Below are 20,199 nucleotides of genomic sequence, written 5' to 3'. Positions count from 1 at the left end.
ATCCTTAGGCAAATAGAATGATGTTTTTACATACTAGAGAACATTATTTATGTACTTTTTACAGGTAATGGAGAAAGGAACGTAATAGGAAAACAGAAATAGGCATAACACTAGCATCATTGCCTCTGAGATTATCCATTTATTCATGAAAGCATAGAAGTTTTTGCTCTGCCTTAAATTCTTTTTATCAGTTGTGTTCATGAGTATATCTTTTAATTCTACTTTCTAAAGGAATAAGAAATTATATGTAGGACAAAAGAAACAAAGAAAGAAAGAAAAAGCTCTTTCACCACACTATATTGTTACGTGGAATTTACTTCCATCTACTATTGATAAGAGCAAAGCATACTAATGGAAGATTACTTTAAAAAAAGAAATAAATAGATCCTTAAAAAATATTTGGCATTCCATCAATGTGCAGTTAACACAGCTCCTCTGTTTGGCAGTACAATAATCCCTGTCACCTCCTGCAAAAGGAAATGATGCAATATTTATCGTCATGTTTGGCTGATCATGCACATCAAGTACCTCCCTGGTTATTGCAATGTTGGAAGAGACATGTGTTGAACACCATGCTCAGGACATGCAGAACAGAGCAGATTAGAGTGAAGAAGCCTGTAAATATGGTTCCTACTCCAATAACCTTTTAAACTGGCTTTAAAGAACTTGGTTATCTACCGCTTAAAAAGGTTAAACATTACACATGTTCAAATTTCATGCCTGAAAATTGCTACTATATTTTTAAAACACTATACAATCTAACTCTTAAGACTAAAATAGTTAAATGCTAGATCAGTGTTAATTATATGTCTTTAATAAGCAGAAAATTAACATGCCACTTACTGCAATTTTCATGAAAAACATTAATTGCTGAATTTTGTCATAGAAAAGAGTTTAGACCCATTTATTTCAATTACTTGATTTGCATCTTCCTCCTTAAAATGAGTAATGCATTAGTTTATCATACAGATAGAAGTTGAATAGGATGACTTCAAAACCAGTTTTTCCATAGGTAAAATTTTCTCCATAACACTAAAAAAGAAAACAAAACCCCCAACAAACTAAGAGCCAATTCCGTCTGGGGTATGTACACCCTGTTTATTGCTACATATCTCAGATCCTCAAATGCAGCTGGTGTGAGCCCAGGCATGCTGGAAATGGAAACCCAGCCTATGAATGATCACGTAATAGCAGAGAAGTAACATGAGATGCATTACTGCATTAGTACACAGAGTAGATTTTCCATCCATTCTCTGCATGAACTTTTTCCTGCTAGTTATGCCCTGCTTTGTTGAGTCTTACTTATACTGTTTCAGTACAGGGCTTCTTGCAGATGGCTGCCCATTTTCCTGTGCACTCCTCATAGTGTCTTGCTGAGTGAGCACCCCTCTCATCTTGCCCAAGAGCACCCTTCTCCAGCAGAGCCTCCCTCTGTGGAAGATGGTGCCTGTGCCTTTCGGTGTTTCCCTTTTCTGACAAGTGGTACTGGGCCATCAGAGCCATCCAGGATGGTTTCAAGCTCTCCAATTTACTTACCTTACTGAGTTAGTGCTACATTTCTTCTGAATTGCATGTCCTTTTGTCCCTATTCTCATTTTGCACTTAGTTTTATTTTAAGCTCCACTTTCAGCTGCTCCATGATTCAGTCTCTTTTCCATGGGGGACATGTAAGTTCCATTCTAGTCTGTGTTTCCATTACAGCTTAATATCATATCATGCATCTGATCTCGAAAAAGGGAGTACAGAGTAGGTAATTTATTAATTAATTTTCTAATATAAATATAAAAATTTCACATATGTAATGAACTGCAGGCTGCAATTCTATGTGAAAATGCACCTCTGTTACTGAAAATATTATTAACTGAAAGCACCTATGCTTTCCTTTTCTCCAGAAAGAGAAAAAAACCCAGTCTAGTCCAGAGTTCAGTGATTCAAAATATATGAATGTACAATGACGACTCGGAGGGTTGAATTTTACTTGTATTTACCCATTTCTTTGTTAAATCTGACCAATTCAAAACACAACAGTTCTTTTAAGATTTTCAACAACAAAGGCTCTCACACTTCAGAGAAATTGAACACTGGTGATGTTATTTTCAGCAGCGCTGCCTCTGTGAACTCACCAGCCCAACATTCAGGATTGCATCCGGCAGAGCCAGTCCAACCAATACTATACTGGGCCCAGCCATGAAGCCCAAACTGAGATTCAAAGTATCCCAAACTCAGGTGTGTCCAAGGTCATTCCTCCTTCTCTCTCTGCTTTCTGACTGGTTGAAATTAAAAAGTAGAATAACCAGCATCTAATGTCAAATTCCTATTTCTTCTCCCTGATAGATTCTTTACTGACTCTACAGCCAACTTAGGTGTTTTCAGGAGGGAATGAGCAGCTGCTGTAAGACTAGTTTGGAAATGGATTGGGTCTGGAGAGACTTTTGGCCACATCTCATGGTACCAACCATGATGTACAAGCAGGCAGAACAAACCTAAATGGGAAAAGGAAGTAAGCCAGTCCAGGAAAAGAGCAGAGGAAGTTTATCCAGCCCTGGAAGGAATTCATAGCACTTGTGGTAAAGTCCCAGTTTAATCCTAAAGATTAAATCTTGAAGTCATTCCTCACTTCTTCTTCATGGAAAACATTTGCTAACAGCAAAAATGCACAAACAACTTTATTCTTGGGACAAGCAAAAGTGAGTTCCTGCTGTATTTCTGTGCCATTTTACACATCCAGGATCCAACTAGGTCCTTTTCAGACATTCTAAGCAGTTTGGTAACAGTTTATTTTTTGTCCCACTGACATGCACCTATGAACTTTTACTAGCAACAGAAGTGAAATTGCTGCAGAAGCTCTTTCTCCTGGTATTTCCAGCTGCAAGTGGTAGTGGTGAAAAATCTCCTAGGCGGACTGTTGCAACATGATTTTCAACCACTTCTGTGGACTGTAGGCATAGAGGGGATTCAGATAAGGCTATGAACTTGTATACAGTTATCTGAATCTCACTTGCAAAGTTTTCAAAGTTCATCTATCATCACAATGGATCCCATGGGATGGTAGTTGGCTCTGGGGAATGTTAGCCGTTTTCCCAATTTCATAATGTTAGGACTGATGAGTATTGTTATATATTCTAAGACACCATTTTCCAGCCTGAAATGTGATGTTTATACAAATATGTCTGGAACATACAGTGCCTCTGAGGGACTGAATCAAAAATAACCAAAGGTTTTCACAGAGCATCATAATTCCAGGAGTGAGGTGGGCAGTGAATTTTGACATGCTTTTTACCATCTGTGTTTGTCTAAGTATGCTTACTTGAGAAGAAGCAGCTGGGAGATTTCTGTCAAAAGATGCCTATATTTTAGCACTCTTCTCAGAAGAATAAATATCAATTTTCTGTTTCTCCTGACAGGAAGCTGGTATAAGAGCATTCATAAAATTAACTTTGAAATGCAAGGTGTTGTTTTTCATTGTTTCTGTAGCATGTGCTCCCACCTAGGAAGGTTAATACAGGCATCTGTTTGCTCTTTTTAGATGTAATGATATATAAAAAGACTGTGTGGGACTTTTGTTTGTTTGTTTGTGTTTATTTCAGTGTGAGGGAGGTGAAAAGTTTTTTAACAATAGTGAGTTCCAAATGTGTTGTTCATTTATGAAACTGCTGCTATGTTTCATCTTCTTTGATGCTCTGAGGTTTTTTACTTACCTGATTTGTAGGTTTTAATATTTGCTGTAATGTCACCTTTATTAATGAAAATAAAGCAAAAAAAAAAAAACAACCCAGTTCTAACAACTTCACCATGGGTGCTGAAAAGGAGAAAGCACATAAGAGAGAGAAAGAAAGAGGAAGGGAAATGGACAGCTCTGAGTTATTTTTTCAAACTTTACTCACTCTGCTTTTATTCCCATTTGGTCATGGATACCAAAACCATAGGTACGTAGATAGGGAAGTATAAACAACTTTTACCTAGAAATTATGAGGCTGTCCTTAAGCCTCTCTCCTGAGCTTTGAGTGCAGTGATACAAAACTGAATCTTTTATGTAGCACCTGAAGAAACCACCACTGAAGTTAGCGGGATCTGCCCACTGATTGTCTTTAATTGAAGCTGGATCAGACCCATAAGCCACAGCAATTACGTTTGTCCTGGCAGCTAAACTGACAGATCTGTCTGCATAAAGTCAAAAATTATATCTTGTGTTTAAAAACAAGGTAACACTTCTGTACTCTGATAATAACTCTAATGATGTTCCTTGACAGGGAACACACAGGGAGAAAATCATCCTCAGTGATAAGGGCAGATATCAGTCTTAGCTTAAGACAGATCCAAAGGCAGTAAGACATTACCTAGAGTTTTCCTCACCAAACACCCTGGAGTACAGTGTTGACCCATCCTGACACATTTGCAACAACCATTTTTTTTTCTCAAACTTTGGCTCCTTGCAAAGGCTTTCATTTTGACGTTTTTACAATGTGTCTTGAATGTTTCTAGTTCCAAAACATAAAGGGAGGTATCAGAGGACGAGGACAGAGGTACTATCACAGAGACTTTAATGAAATATATCTTTTTTTTTCCCCAGAGGTGCGGAGAAATCTCATTTGATAGTCCTGACCAGAATGCCAAATGTGTTCGCATGCTAGGTAAGGGTAAGAGCCTCTTCCTTTTTTTATTCGAGTGTATGGATACGGAAACATGTTTAATTGGGAGTTTCTTCTTAAAAGTACATGATAATGACCATGATGATCCACAATGGCATTTACATAGCGCATCCACATGTAGTCCTCATGAATATATTCTTTGCAATGAACTTTCAATTATTTCAACTAAGCACATATTCCAGTAGTGTCCATGTGTGCAGATTAAAATATAGCAGTACCAACACTGTAATTGGAAGCTCTGATGAGCTGAAGTCCAGAACTCATATTCAAAAGCTGAAAATCTGTACTTTAAAAACAGTATTAATTCCACAAGCATGTATCAAAAGTCTCTAAAGCAGACCCTCAGCTGCATCAGTCATGGAAATTTCAGTCAATGTGATTTTACATATTTGCACTGGTAGGTTTGTAGAAATTCATATTAAGTAGAAGTGCCTATTCTTTAGAAGCAATGAAAAATATTCTGCTGCATTTCACTAATTTCTGTGGCCAATTTCATTGTGGTTGTTTGTTTCACCTAAAATGCCACTACTGAAACATTAATAGCATGGCTAGTATCACAGTGAAAGGCAGGCAGTAAGTGTCTAAAAACCTAAGAGATAATGTTTACTCAGAAAAAAAATGAAATCACAGAACACTTGCAGGATTAAGCCTTAAATTCTGAAGACCTTTCACCTGCCAGGGAAGAGATAAATATATGCTGTAAATTAGAGCATTGCATTTAATAAAGTGAAGATGGAAATAGCCACAATTTTTAAAACTACAACTGGCAATGTCTAGGAACTTAATTCCCATCTGGGTGCATAGCTGTGCTCTGTAATAACAGATTATGTGGTTTGTTGTTTAGATTCATTAAATCCTATTGTCACAACAGACTATAATTGCTGCAGAGGAAATCTGTCATGCTTGTAGTGCACAGATCCCAACAGATGAACTGACACAATGGGCCATAATGATCTGTTACATCAATGATCCATGGTTAGAAGTCCTCAATGGAACAAGCTGACAAAAAAAGATACACTTGTGATCCTTTATCATGCCAATTACAATCTACAGTGTAAATACAATGGAGTTCCTAATACTCTAGTGCTAAGGAAGTTATATCCATGCAAATGTTATTATGCATTAGGGGGAAGAATGGGAGGTGGGAGAGAGGATAACAAAAAAAAAAAAAAAGCAAAAACCCTTCTGCGTGGGTTAGCTCATAATTTCATTTGGCATTTTTAGAACAAGTGAGTCCAAAAGTGGGACTTTGACATCCTTCCTAGTGAAACAATTTTTTAGAAGTGAGAAGAACAAGATCTTGTTTCCATTACATGTGCTCTTATCTATGTCTTGTAGTATATACATGTACAAGAATGAGAACATATGCTGTGCTGTGTAAGGAGACTGCTAGGAATGTAAAAATGACTCCAAGGGCACATGCCAAAGCTGTAACTGATTCTCAGAGGTTACAGCTCTTGTACTAATTTGCCAGTATATATTTCGCCTGCTATTGTTATTTTTCAATGTTGCTAACAAATTAAGGACTGTAGTGTCAAGTATAATGTAGAATTTTTCATTTCACCCAAGGCATTCCAAATCGTGTACAGAACTGAAACTATTCTAAGCGCAATTTGTATATTCCAGAACTGGCTCTGTAAGAGGTGTGGAAAGAAGAAACTAACAAGCAGAAACACAGCAGAAACTATAGTTTCTCTGAGAGTTACTACTGGAGACAAGCTCCATTGTCTCAATTTATCACAGAAATCTCTGTGGTTCTGGTAGTGCTGTAAAGCCAGAGGGTGTCCATTCTGGACACCTTTCCTTTCATACTGAACTCGTAGGGAAGAGCAGAAACCAGAAACCGCGCAGCCAAAAAGACCTAAGACTTTGTGTTGAACGTGTCATGCAGTGCCCAGTCTCATATTTTACAAGGGAATTGAATTTCCAAGAGAATGTAACACAGTTTGCCACTGATCAATGCAAAGATGACATTATTAATGTCCGTGGGTGTAACCAGTGAACAAAGCACAGCGTGCCTTCAGAGAAGGACATCTTTCTTGGCTGCTCTGTCTTTGAAATATGCTGAAACTGTCGTGCTGTCATTTAATGTAACAGTGACACAGTGCTGACAGAAATCTAGAGGGCAAGTCCCAGCAACTGCAAGAGGATAATTACCCTAGCAAGAGAAGAAACACAAGAGCCTGGAGTATTGACTGTATTTCTTCAGGGATCTTAGATGCAAGATCAGTCCATATTTGAAACTGCACATTATCGAGCTGTACTCTAAAATGGCAGTAGCTGGTTTTGTCAGAAAATGTCTATATCTGCTTTATACTACTGGTTTTGGGCTAGCTTCAAATTCAGTTTTTCAGAAGTAATGCCAGGCTTGACACTGAGTCCACATTTCTGGAGGTAACATGAATTATGTGTATGAAGTTCTTTTTCTATAATGGTTGAGGAAGAGGGGTTTGCAGTAAAAATCCTGTCTTCTGCTAGAAAACAGTAAATAATAGATTAAAAAATGCCAAAATGCTTACAATGCCTCAGAGAAGTTAGATAACTGTTCAAGGCACTGACTATATATCACTCAACCTGAGATTAAGAGCATAGAATCAGCTTCATGCCTCATCTTTCAGTATCAGAATGATGGATATTTATAATTCAAGTGTAAAAAATAACAAAATTAAATGGTCACTTAGCAGTGTTTCCTGAGGATATAAAAGATAATAGCTATGTGCTCTGACCAGAATATGTTTAGTGTTAGTGTAATTATCTGCACTAAAATCATTACAGAAAATTATGCTCTCCCTCTTATTTTTCATATTGTGCTTGTCTCTTTACACTTTTATCTGTGTCATGATTTAATCCCAGCTGGCAACTAAGCAACATGCAGCCATTCACTCACTTTCCCTCCGCAGAGGGAGCTGAATCAGAAAAAAGTAAAACTTGTGGGTTGAGACAGGAACAGTTGAATAATAGAAACAAAATATAACAATAACAATAGCAATGGTGGTAATGAAAAAGAGAGAGAGGAATGAAACCCAAGAGAAACAAGTGATGCACAATACAACTGCTCACCACCTGCTGACCAAAGTGATCGGCAGCTCCCAGCCAACACCCACACCCACACAGAAACACAAGTTTATTTCCTGATCATGATGCTGTATGATATGGAATATCCCTTTGGCAAGTTTGGGGCACCTGCTCACAGTCAGAGTACAGGAAACCAAAATGTCCTTGACTTAGAGCAAGCTCTACTGAACAAAAACTATAGGATCAGTGTGTTATCAACAACTTTCTCACAGTAAATAAAAAACACAGCACCATATCAGTTACAAAGAATAAAATTAACTCCATCCCAGTCAAAACCAGGAGAATGTGTTATAGCAGTTAAAGCAACATAACTTTGATAACTGTCACATAAGAATGTTGGTCAGTGGCCTACCTTAGCCCATTGAAGACCTGAAGTGTTCAGATCCTAAATATATCACAGCTTTCTTGAGTATGGCATTGGATAATACTTTGAACCCTGCACATCCATTGTCCTTTAAAAAATGGGAAGATAAGTGCTTCCTCACTTAGGAAAAAGAAGAATAAATTTATAAGTACAATGAGAAGCTGAAGTTCTACGGTAATACCAGTAATGAAAATATTACACTGTCAATAGAAGTGTGTTATCAGAGGTTTCCCTTGAATCTCCAAGTCTGTCGGGAGACAATGGCAGATCATCAGCAAGATCTTCCAGGGCGAGGAAGAAAATCTGAACTGTTCTGCTTAAATTGGAACTGCTATCAAGTTAGTGAGGGCACTTGGCCATGAAAAAAATTGTTCGATAATGCTGAACAGAGTGTCAAAAAACGTTTGCTTTATGCTGCATTCTGGAAGTTAGAACCCTGGGCTCTTCATACTCTTTCCCTTTAATGATTTTGACTTAAAAAATTATAGCTAGCACAAAAAGTAGAGATTATAGAAATGTACTCATTATGTAGCTATCAGTCTAGAGTCATATTATGAAAGGCAGAAGAGAACTATCCCTGTCCCTAGAGCACCCACTGATATTTTCAATGGCACAACCTGAGGTTAGTTTTTCCCATATGCAGACAGACATATTCTGGGCTGAGACATGACACAGTATCATATCATGCAGAGATAATTGGGTTTGTTTGCTGTGAAAATTGCTGGTTGGATGCCTAAGCTAATTAACTCTGCTGGGAAGGATTGTATACAAGCTTGTAAGAGTCCAAAGTTAAGGCAACTTAACCGGTTCTCACTTCCCTAACTAGCTCAGTTAATAAAGTTAACTCAGTAACCTCTACCTGGCACAGCACTGAGTTTTAAGAATCTGTCCTGGAAAAAATAATTTCCCATAGCTGGCTCTAGGACTAGTACAGAAGCAAAAATGTCTGCCAACTAGAAGAGAAACTTCAATTTTATATATATGTATGCAATTTTGTTTATATAAATAATGACCTGTTTATACAGAATAGATATGGTATATCCTTATATTCTTATATGTTGTTTAGAAAATAGGTAGTTGCACTCATCATAACACATACAAAATTAAATTATCCCTTCAGTTTTAATCTGTTCAACATGATTTGTGATAGTGTAGTAACAGGGATAGATGATAAATGCAAATGATTTAGTTTGTTACTCCAGTAAGAAGTCTTTCACCACCAGATTTAGTCTTTACTCCTTAATGAAATGCTGGACAGATTTTGAAGAGGTCACATTTCTTGTTGGCCAACTCTGCTGTCTGCAGAAATCCTTCTAGGGGAAATGTGAATCGCCCTCCTCAAGGAGATGGTTAGTAAGATTAAAACACAGGCCTTCCAGATGCCCCATGGCAAAAGGCTGAGGTGCTTTCTTTTCATTACTGTAAATTCCATGCAGACAGGAATGATGTGTCTGAGTTTTGCTTTCCATTTGGTGCAGACTTAATCCTTGCAAAAGCAGACAGATGAATCTTGCTTGGAATAAAAGTAGTTTCCTCAAAAATAGCTTTTTAAAATTAATCAAAAACAACAACAACAAAAAAAAGCAATTATTAAAAAAAATTGAGGTAGTGCCACCTCTTTTTTTAATTCTCCACACTACTAGTCCATAATTTTATTGCTTTGAGGCAACAAACTTTTTGATATTCCAGCACAGAGAGGTGTCTACCTCCCTCATCTCCCAAAAAAGGGGTTTTTTTTGCATACTTCCACCATTTATTGCCTGTGAAGTGTTACAGGTAAACAAATCGGCATTTAGCCATGAAATTAGTTTCGTGGATCCAGCTTCGGTCTTGGTGGCTCTTTGCCCACAGCAGGAAACCACCACACATTTGAACAGAGTTGGCAGCCTCAGCTTGAGAGAGAGAGAGATTACTGGAATAACAACTGTGTTGAAAGCCAGGAGAGAGGGGTACTGGCAAGGCTCTGGCTGACTGGTCCCTGCCTTATATAACCATTGAAGGCACCTTCATTTGTGGCAGAAAAAAAATCTATTACAACTTTGCAAACTTGATCAGGTAAATAACCAAATAACTTAACTGGTAAAAAATACTGAAGGACACTTAAATGTCTCAACTTGCCTTGCAGCAAAGGGAGAAAAAGAAATGAGGCATCTAGTCAAAAGGTTCTGCACTGACAAAGAACATGGAGCCCTCTCTGACATAATTTGAAATGTGACCCTATATCTCTTGCACATGCAAAACTTCTGCTGCAACTGATAGTCATGCATGAGCAATGGTGTTCTAAATAGCCAAATATATGGACTATTTATATCCCAGTCACTCAAAGACTTATGCCTGCACTTGACCTTATGAAGACTTAGTATTCTATCTGTGCAAATGAGATGCAAATAAACATATTAATTAACTTTTGTAAAATTAAGCAATGTACATGTATTGGGAAAAGGCCTAAAATCTACAGTGACTAGGAAGGAATCCATGCTTGTTGCTACACTGCCCATTAGGATTACTCAGAAATTCATAGCTGTAGGAAGGGAGAGGCTTAGGATGTCTGCTACAAAAAGATAGGCTTCTATTCCATGAGCAGCTTGCAACACAGGATGAAGAAAAGCAGGTTTTTTCCATTTATAAAGCAATGGTGTGAATGCATACAGAAAGATAAACACCATGTCTCCTTTTGATATCCTGTTAATGTAGATAAATACAAATTTTAGCATATAAGTCAATGCTTCAAGTTTTTCACTTATATTTTACATTCCATCTGCCACTCTCTACCGACAATTTATTCTGATGAGAATATTTATTATGATGAGAACAGGATTGTATAGACAGGACCTATGGAACTGTAGTTCTTCTACCCATCTGAGTAGAGATTTTCAAATAACTTCTAACGCTTTTCCCTTTTTCCTCTAAAATAGCATTCCAGTGTATTAACACAATTTAAAAATAAGATTTAACTCCTGACACTGCAATTATGCTTGTAAATGAATTTTGAAAAGTGGGTTCTCTGTGTCCTTACCACCACTAAAACAGAGGCTTCTTGCTCCTTCATGTCAACTCCTCCTGAGTTGAGTGTGTCTTCCTGGAAATGCATTTGCTAAATCTCACCTATTTTCCCTAAGAACTCTCGTGACTTTTTGGCCATAGTGGCACAGAGCAGACTAGACTTGGGGTATCACCAAGTGGTGATGTGGAAGGCTGAGATGGCTGGCTGCTACTCCAGTGGGAGTGTTGCTTGGAGACAGAAAGTGGCAAACCAGTGGGCATGAGGCCACAACAGCAACTCCTTTGTCAAGGACTTTATGGTGTACACACACCATCATCGTGCCACTTCATCACCATATTATGGTCTCAGGCTAAACAAGTAGGAGCTCTTTGTCTTCACTATGATAAGATTTTTGCCTAAAACCACAAAGAATGTAAATATCAAATCCAGCTTTTACTTTCATGACTATTTGATTACTTTGGGTAAGAAACCATAAAAAAATTTTTAAAAATTAAAATTTCTGATGCCCTAAGAATACTTTAAATAGCAGCTCTAATAACATCTTATTATTCAAGTAATTTTGATCTAATTACTATTTTAGGTAATTATATAGGCTGGTAGTTGAGTGACAGTGACCACCTGTTTATCCTGTTCTGTCCTGTAAATCAGGTCAGACTGAAACTACTTCTCTTGCAGTGTTCTACCTTTTAGAAGGGTGCTGAAGGAGACAAAAACTGGCCTTGTCCTTTTGAGTATGTGCATAAAACACTTTTCTAACTTTAATTTAGGGTTCTTGGTTTTCTATTGCATAAACATTGACTTGAACCATATCTAGTTTTATCCTGTGTCTGAACCTGGTACAGGAAGGAGATGGGAGTGTCAGGGGCACTTGTAGAGAACGCAGAAACGAGGATTTGGCAGCATCTATATAATGTAAGCACAGCACGATGGCTCTCAGGAGAAGCGAGTGTTACCGTGTTGCCCATGTAAGCAAAAGCCATTCATTTGGACCAGGAGATCCAGCTGAGATTCAAAACCTCAAGAAATGATTAAAAAACCCTTCAGTCACACAACTAAAGATACCCCAAACCCCTGACCCTTCAGCTTTTCTTTCTATGAAAAAGGTTTTTGACTTGCCTGAGAATTTAGGAAAAAGCTACAGGTTTCCAAATCTTATCCAGAAGTTGCACTCAAAGCATGTCTACAAATACTTGCAAATTCTACCAGACTGCAAAGCCAAGTGTCTCCCTTTTTGTCCAAAGCATGTTGCAAACAGAAAGGTTGCATTCTGCTGCCATTTATGTAATAATCTAGTGAGATATTAACCTTTTAATTCTGAATTTTTATCATCCTAAGATAGTTAAACCTCACAGCACTCACTTTTTTCTTACCTACCAAAATAAAGGCAACACAGGCTGGGGTTAAGTGCACTTTTTTCTCTCTGTTGGCCCTGCACAAGGACAAATGCTGGCTATGGCTTCAGGAGGATAAGAAATAGCTCCCCACATCTGGGGGAGCACACACATGTAAGGCAAGGAGAATCTTGAATTTTTTTTCAGAGACATTTCCTTTTTCTTTTTTTTTTTTTTTTTTTTTTTAACTAAGCACGTCTTAGAAAAGCAGAGGAACAGTGGCTTGATTGATTTACTTAAGATGATCTCATATGTTGTTTCATGGTATTTGTCACATGAGTTATTGCTGATCCCCTGTTGGAAAATAGATTTCAAGTGCCTATTCACTCTGCTTCCTCACAGTTTGATTTTTCCTCATGCCTAACCTCGTGCCCAAGCACGGACTTCATTCACGCAGTTTCCCATCTTCTTTGTCCAAAGTGTTATGAGTGGGTTGCATTCACCCAAAGTACTTGCTGTACAGAAAATTGCTGTGACTAACCATACTGCTATAATAATGTTCTCTCAAAAGATGGGGAGGGGGAAAAGAATCTCCAAATTGGGGACCAAATTGAAGAAGAAAACACTTATTCATCGTTTTACATCAGCCATCCCTTCATGATAGCATACATATAATGAAATCTCCAGAGCTAAACTTTTCAAAATTAGATTTAAAAGGTTTAGATTTATAATTTGTGGTTTGAGCTCATCTCCAGCAATTAATCTTTGCTTCTTGAATTATTACTTGGTGATACCTTGGAATTTCAATGTCCTACAGATTATCGTGTAGCTATCCTTAGTAAGAGTGATTTATGTCTGAGAAAGACATGGAATTCCTGTGCTTTTAATCACTCAGTTCCTGACTGTACATGCTCATAAACTTCTCATCTTAAGAAGGCATTTTCCTGTATTCTTCTCTGCTCTGTATTATAAGGATGTCTCGTATTCTGGAGTTAAACATTTTTGCTTTTATGAAATGTTGTTAATAATTTTCTCATTGTTACTGAGAACTGGCAATGTAATATTTGTAGGAATTTTTTTCACCTCTAGTATAAAAAAATAAAGCTACCAAGTAAAAACCCTGATGTTCTTTTGCCTGGTTATCTGGGTAACTAGTTTTCCTTGATGGCTTTGGCTTCCTTTTCCTTTTTAAGTTTTTTTTTAATATTAAAATATCATTTCTAATTATAATCTGTTGTCTTCTTGTACATCTCATACTTCTTAAAGCATTAAGTTGCTTTCTTAGATCATCTGTGGATCATCAAACTACTTAAGCATGTATTTACATAATCTCACTGGAGCCAAAAAATGAGTGGATTGAAATAAGTTTGCATGCCAGGGTCAGTCACAGTGTCTAGCACTGTGCTTGCTCAAGCACTGATCTGATCCAAACACTTGAGGCTCTGGGCTTATGAAATCGTGGAGTGTGACTGTGAATATTGGTAGTAAATGATGGAAATTCTATTTAGCAACAAGAAACGGAATTTCTGAATCGCAGCTGGCTATGCCAAGAAATTAATGTATTTCTTAGAGAAAAGTTCAGAGAGTTCTCCTACTGGAATTCCCTCACAGGGCATTCTTCTCACTCTGCAGAGGAAATAATGCTGAAGACAGCTGGGATGCAATTCATCTAGCAGAATGTCTGTAAACATGTAAAAAACCCTTTATATTTAAAGTCTACAGCCATCATCTAATCATCCTTTTTGTAGCAGAAAATAACAAGAAAGAGGTGTTTTCTTCAGACTTAGATGTCTAAAACTGGTCTGAGGAATGCTACTCCCCCCACATAATTTATTTTTTGTTTAATATAAAATCAAGTCTCAAGTTTTCAGTATATGTGTAGAAAAGTATTTGTGGGAAATTGTTTTTATTAACTGAATTCTTTTCCTCATTGCCTTTGGGAAGTCTTCATTTCTCTCTGTCTCCCTTTGACATAGCTGCAGGACCTTTTCTGACATCTGAATAGCTCCTGATTTTGAGTTGAATAAAGTAAATTGAAAACATGACAAAGGATTTTTCAAATGCTTAAGGGATCCAGCATGCTGTCCCATGGGAAGAAAATTTGACTGTATGGTGAAATCTTTAGATATGAAGAGTAAATTCTGCCATTAATGTGTCAAATATGGTTTTGATTTTCATAACATTGTGCATATCAATTCACATTAAATTTTTTATGGAAGGTACTTTATAGCTTATTTTTGTAAAGAAAGTGTACACATTAGTGTTTTAGATCATCTCAGGAGTGTCTTCTTAAGATCCTATCCCAACATGCAGCAAATTCTGGTTTACCTTATGAAGCAGTCCAGGTACAGACAAACTGGACAACTTTCACATGCAATAGAGCAAGCCCTGTGCTCTGAGGCGCTTCTAGTGCATTCTAGCTGCTCCTAGACATCTAATCCATGGACATAGATTAGAAGTAGTCCAAACAAAATCCTCCACAGCACACCCAGTGCAGACCTGGGGCCTCCACTGTGGCTGTTTAACTCAGCCAATTTGCTCTTCTTGCGCTCCTGCTTCTCTGAACCTTGCCAGAGAGTCAACACCCATTGGGACTTCAACCCAACAGTGGCTCTAACATTCAGACTTCTGTAGCAACAAATTACCTTCAGGACCATTCAGCTCAGTTAAGATTCAACTGAGGATGTTCAGGATGTATATAATTAATAATTTATGTTAGATTGTAAGCATGTGTTTATCGTTTGCCTACTTTGAGTATACAAGCCATCAATTTGTGCATGCAGCCTACAACTTTATCAGATATTTGTCTTATACACTCATATGAGGACAGGTTTATGGGGAATGGCAAATGTGATTTAGTCCAATGAGAAATTTACCCTCTTTGAAACATAAGGTAAAATGATTTTTAAGTCTATATCAGGATTTCACACTGATCTTATAGATTAATACAGAGCAAATTTAATTTAACACTTACTTCAAAGGAATTATTCATATTGCAGAGCTTTGTTTATTGACACAGAGTAATGAGATCCTCACATTTTATTCATGCATATACAGTACAAATTATAATTGAGGTATCTTTTCATTTTATAACAGAGATTGCTAATGAAAGGACTCAGAAATACTGGGATCATACACTTTATTAGTAGACTTAGAAGAAAGCAAGGATTAGTGGACTAGAATTAATTTTTCCATCTGAAAACAGTGCAACAAACTGACAGCAGAAATGTGTAACATGTTCATATCAAGAAGCATATTATCCTGCTGACAGAAGAAGGGACAGTTACTTTCAGTGTCTTTTCAGACAGTTAAATAACAATGTGCAAAGATAGCCCATACATACATATATGTGTGTATATGTATATACATGTTTGTTCTATTATATTTTTTGTTAATAAATAATGTATGAACATACTCTTAAAAAGAAGCCTGTGCACTTCCACCCCATAAGCTATATTTCAGGTTTCTACAAAAGTAGGAAGACAAATTTATAGTTAAGATACCTGACTGTTAAGTCCCAGAATGCTCTGGAACCTTGATGGTTGAGACAGGAATTTGTCAAGAGAAGGGTCATTGTCTAAGCAAGAGACAGAAGTCTTACTTTCCTCAGCTCTAACTGCCCTGTGAAGATTTTTCTAACGGAACTTAATTTCTTTAACTATTGGTATCCAAAGTTTTTATATTTACAGACTTGGGGCAGTATTTGCAATACAGAAAAAAACATTGTTAAACTGGTATGATTTGGCTTTGCTTTGTAAGCCTCAAATTGAGTTGCCAAAACATTCAGCCACTCTGTAAATATTCAATTAAACTCACCATGGAACTTCTCCTATGGAAAGAGTTGTAAAGATGTGAATGTAAGTTAAGGGGTAGCATAAATTATTCGGGTCCCCAGCTAGCAGCTACGTGATGTCACAACGATGGCAGTCACTGACAGAGTTCTGCTGGAAAGGGAAGATGAATGGCAGATGCCTCATTGTAATTTCTTGTTATCAGCAGGGAGTGTAAAAACAGACATTAATCCACTGGTTTATCACAGGTAATAATATGTCCAGGGAGCTACCACATTAAAGGCACAAGTGCAAATTGCTGTCATTGTTAATTTGTCCTAGAGGGCTCTTGAGGCAAGTGCATGTCATAGTACTTAAGAAGCCAGAAGAATCCAAATTTGCATTACTTTAATTATTAACATATTTCACTTTTCTTAAAAAAAAAAGGAATGGAAGCATCATAAATCATGATGTCAAATCTCATTTATTTTCTGCTGTTTGAGAACAAGAGTAAGGGCTTTTGAAGTCTGTGTATTATTTGTTTCACGGGGGAAAATGACATTATAATAGCCCCAAGAACAGTTTACAGAGAAAATGCTGTTGGTTTTGGATATTTTTATTTTAATCCAGACCAGTTTCTCTGTGCCATGTAGGAATCTGTGTTTTGTTTAGGCAGAACCATCTTAGATACCACAGTTGCTTCAAATTGTGCAGCTCTTTGAGACAAAACAAAGTCTCTTGATAATTGATGACTGAATAAACAAAGAGGAAAGTGGAGGCAGATGTTTGCTGGAAAGCATTCTGAAATCCTAGAATGGGATGGGGGAGAGTTTGATTTTGATTTTAATCAGAAGGACCACAATTCTCTCTTCACCCTGAACATTTCCTACTTGACATTTTTTGTCCCTAATCTTTGTTGGAGGAGGGTGTTGCTGATGTTTAATTTTAAATGAATTTCCAGTAGTAGATCTAGAAAGGTTTTAAGCTGGCAGCTGTGCAAGTCCTTCCTCTGCAAAACAGCATAAATCCCTCTAACACTGTCCTGCCAGAAATCATCTTCCTTGAAATGGAAAGATCATCTGCAGGAATTACTAAGCTACTAGCACCTTTATCCATCTGTTTTTTGTATTCTTGCTGAAGCTGCCTCAAGAGTAACAAGATGTGATGCAGGATCTCATATTATGGACATATTTAACTCCCTTGGTGGGAGCTACAGGAGAAGTTTAGGTTCACATAGGCAGGGCCCATCATTCAGTTCCTGTCCTTATTTTTGCTGTCACTATGCCCGCTTCTTTTCCACTAAAAAGCTTGCCTGCTTTTGATAGCAAGTGTACACCTAAGCTGGCTGGAAGAAGAATTTCTTCAGAAATGTTTGACAAAAATCATCTTCCTGAAATTAGATCTTATAATTACATTTCAGATGAAAACTTGTGACCCAAATCCAATAGCTTTTAGTGAAATCCTTTGGCTGGTAACAAGCTTTAGATTCAGGAAAGCTGATGTGGCATTTAAAAGGCAGGGTTGTTAAAGGTCTGTGTACTTCAGTCTTTTATGTGGGAGGTGCATCACTGTGTGTCTCACTGAGTTACTCCAGCATAAGACTGGAGTCCCTGGTGACAGCTCACAGCAGGTTCAGCTTGCCTGAGTAACTACAGCCACAGAAGGAAATGGGATAAAGAGACAGACGTGCTAAGGTTCACCTGAGGAATTCCTGTTGCATCTGTGAATCCAGCATTTACAGATGAAAACTAAAATTTCATTTGTGGAAGAAAATGAGCATTAAAGCACTCTGACAAATAGGAGAAATTCCCTGTGGAATTCAGGAATTTTAAAAAAAAATAATTTGTAGCCAACATTTCAGTTTCTACCATGTTTCCTAATTGAGCTTGTTCACTTAGAGGTAACCAGTAAGATCTCTAGTGAGCCAGCTTTGTGGTAGCAAACTTACAAACTGACAAAAAGGAAGATGAGTTGGATTAACACAATGACATGGGTGGCATGAGGGGAAGGATGGAGCTGCTGTACTGCCTGTGTCAGCTGTAGATCGGTGCTGTTGTGCAGTTTGTGAGTGTCCTGCTCATGGAGGAGCTGTCTGCTTGAAAAGATAAAAAACTCAGCTCCTAATGCCCTTTGCTCACTGATCCTGTGGCATCTCTTTTGTAAGAGCAGTTGTTATGGTACTGTAAAAGAGGACTTCTTCAGTATTAAAATAAGTAAGTCAAGAGTTTTATCCTCTTTAATTGTTGGTGCAATGTGTAGCAACTCATTGCTCTAAATTGGATTTAATTTGGCAAGGGATGAGAATGAAGGAGGGTTTTAGTCATCTTCCTCTGTTTCAAGTTGGTCAGTACAACACCTGCTCCCACGTTCCAGGCTGTTTTCTCCCATGAGTGCTGGTGCACAAACACTTGCCAGTTACCCTTTGACTATGGCAAAAACAAACAAACAAAGAAGCTGTTTTCAATCAAGTTTCTGAAGCCAGACCACCAGAATGAAAACATCTTGGTAGAACAGCTCTTTGTCTATATTTTCCTTGTCATTATAAAGCTACCCTAAAGTGCTGGCTGGTGTGTAATGCAAGAATTTGTGGCAAGTTATTTGTAATTTTTCCGAGGCAAAACATCACAGCAATTTGAGTCTGAGTCTGCCTCAGAAGTGCAAATGTTGATTCAAATGGGGAACTCAAATATGTATCCACAAAATAAAGCAGCAACACTGGAACAGGAAAACTGCAGGTTCAGTCTTTTAAAGTTATTAAGTATTGAAAGAGTCACTCCTGTCCCAGAGGGACTTCTTTGAAGGCATCTGTATATAGCTTATCAGCCAGTTAGAAAAAGAATATGAACAAACTCATTGCAAACAGTCCCTGCTCACTTGAGGACTCTCAGTCATTTCATTTGGCTCACAAGCACCTGACCAATTTTTTAACCATAAAGAGCTACAGTAAAGCTACTTTAAAATTAAAAAAAATCTTTAATAAAAAAGGTTGATTTTAAAAGACAAAAAATAAATTAAATTTTAAAATTACAGCTTAATCTGCTCCAGTTAAAATCACACTTCACTACAGAAGAAGCATTCCTATTCTTCTAGGAGCTACAAGTTGTGGAAGAAGCCTTCCCCCCAGCAGCGAAATTTATTCTTCCCCAATTTATGGATAACCCTTATAAATGCTAAATGGATATATAAATATCATGCTCAGTTTTACTTTTATATAAAGAAAAGGCATCTCTTTATTTTGTCGCAGTCACCGCTAGAGCTTGTGATGAGCTGTGCCTGGCAGGTACTGAGAACACCAATGGGAGTGAACCCAAGGGAGCTCCAGAAAAAGTGTTCTTTTCTGGAGGAAAAAAAATCTGGATGCAGATAGGAGGGAAACATGAAAGCAGCAGTGGCTTCTGAGCTCTGTCTCAATCTGAGGTTATTTTGAGTACGCTTTCTTAAATGTTTCAGAAACCAACTGGGTTTTAAAGTTAGAAAGCAAGAAAGCCGAGCAAGAAATTTGCACTAGGCAGAGTGCTGAAGCATTTTCAATGTTAAACAAAAGTGAAATGGGAGTTTTCAGGGTCTTATCCTTGGATGTAAGCACAAAGTCCTATTTGAAATTCTAAAATCCCAGCTCAGGAACATTTTTTTGGATCTAGGTCGTAACATCTTGATGACCTATGCTATGTTTTCACAATCATTAAGAAACACAGACTGATAGATCTTATCTGTATAGCATGTACATGTTATACATGTATATATACATGTATAGCAGCTTTAGGCTGCTTCTAATTATCAACAGTCTTTAATTATTAACAAAATATTATTAGCTACGAGTCAAAAGCTTGTTTTTTCTGGCAAAGGGCTGGGAAGATAATTTTTCTTCGGGACAGTGGATGTTTCTAAAGCATTAACCCAAAATTCAAACATGACGTATATAATAAGTGCAAATCCCAGGTTAATTAGAGCATTATATAGCTAAACTGATAAATAAATAATATATATATCAATAGTCATTGCTATT

At 37.4% G+C, this 20,199-nt stretch overlaps 1 protein-coding gene across 2 annotated transcripts in view; it reads left to right on the top strand.

The window, feature by feature from the left end:
- The window catches only part of PDE7B (phosphodiesterase 7B), a 170,331-nt gene that overhangs the window by 50,533 nt on the left and 99,599 nt on the right, over positions 1-20,199 (top strand). Inside the window, exon 3 of one of the 2 annotated variants that reach the window (XM_041469861.1) lies at positions 4,571-4,631. In XM_041469861.1, coding sequence (XP_041325795.1) covers positions 4,571-4,631 — 61 coding nt within the window. Of the gene's footprint in view, positions 1-4,570; positions 4,638-20,199 lie in introns of both variants that reach the window. The other variant, XM_041469860.1, reaches the window with a different exon arrangement.

Source organism: Pyrgilauda ruficollis, unplaced genomic scaffold (assembly GCF_017590135.1).
Source record: "Pyrgilauda ruficollis isolate IOZ18807 unplaced genomic scaffold, ASM1759013v1 scaffold24, whole genome shotgun sequence".
Taxonomy (NCBI): domain Eukaryota; kingdom Metazoa; phylum Chordata; class Aves; order Passeriformes; family Passeridae; genus Pyrgilauda; species Pyrgilauda ruficollis.
This window is presented reverse-complemented; position numbering and strand designations above follow the sequence as displayed.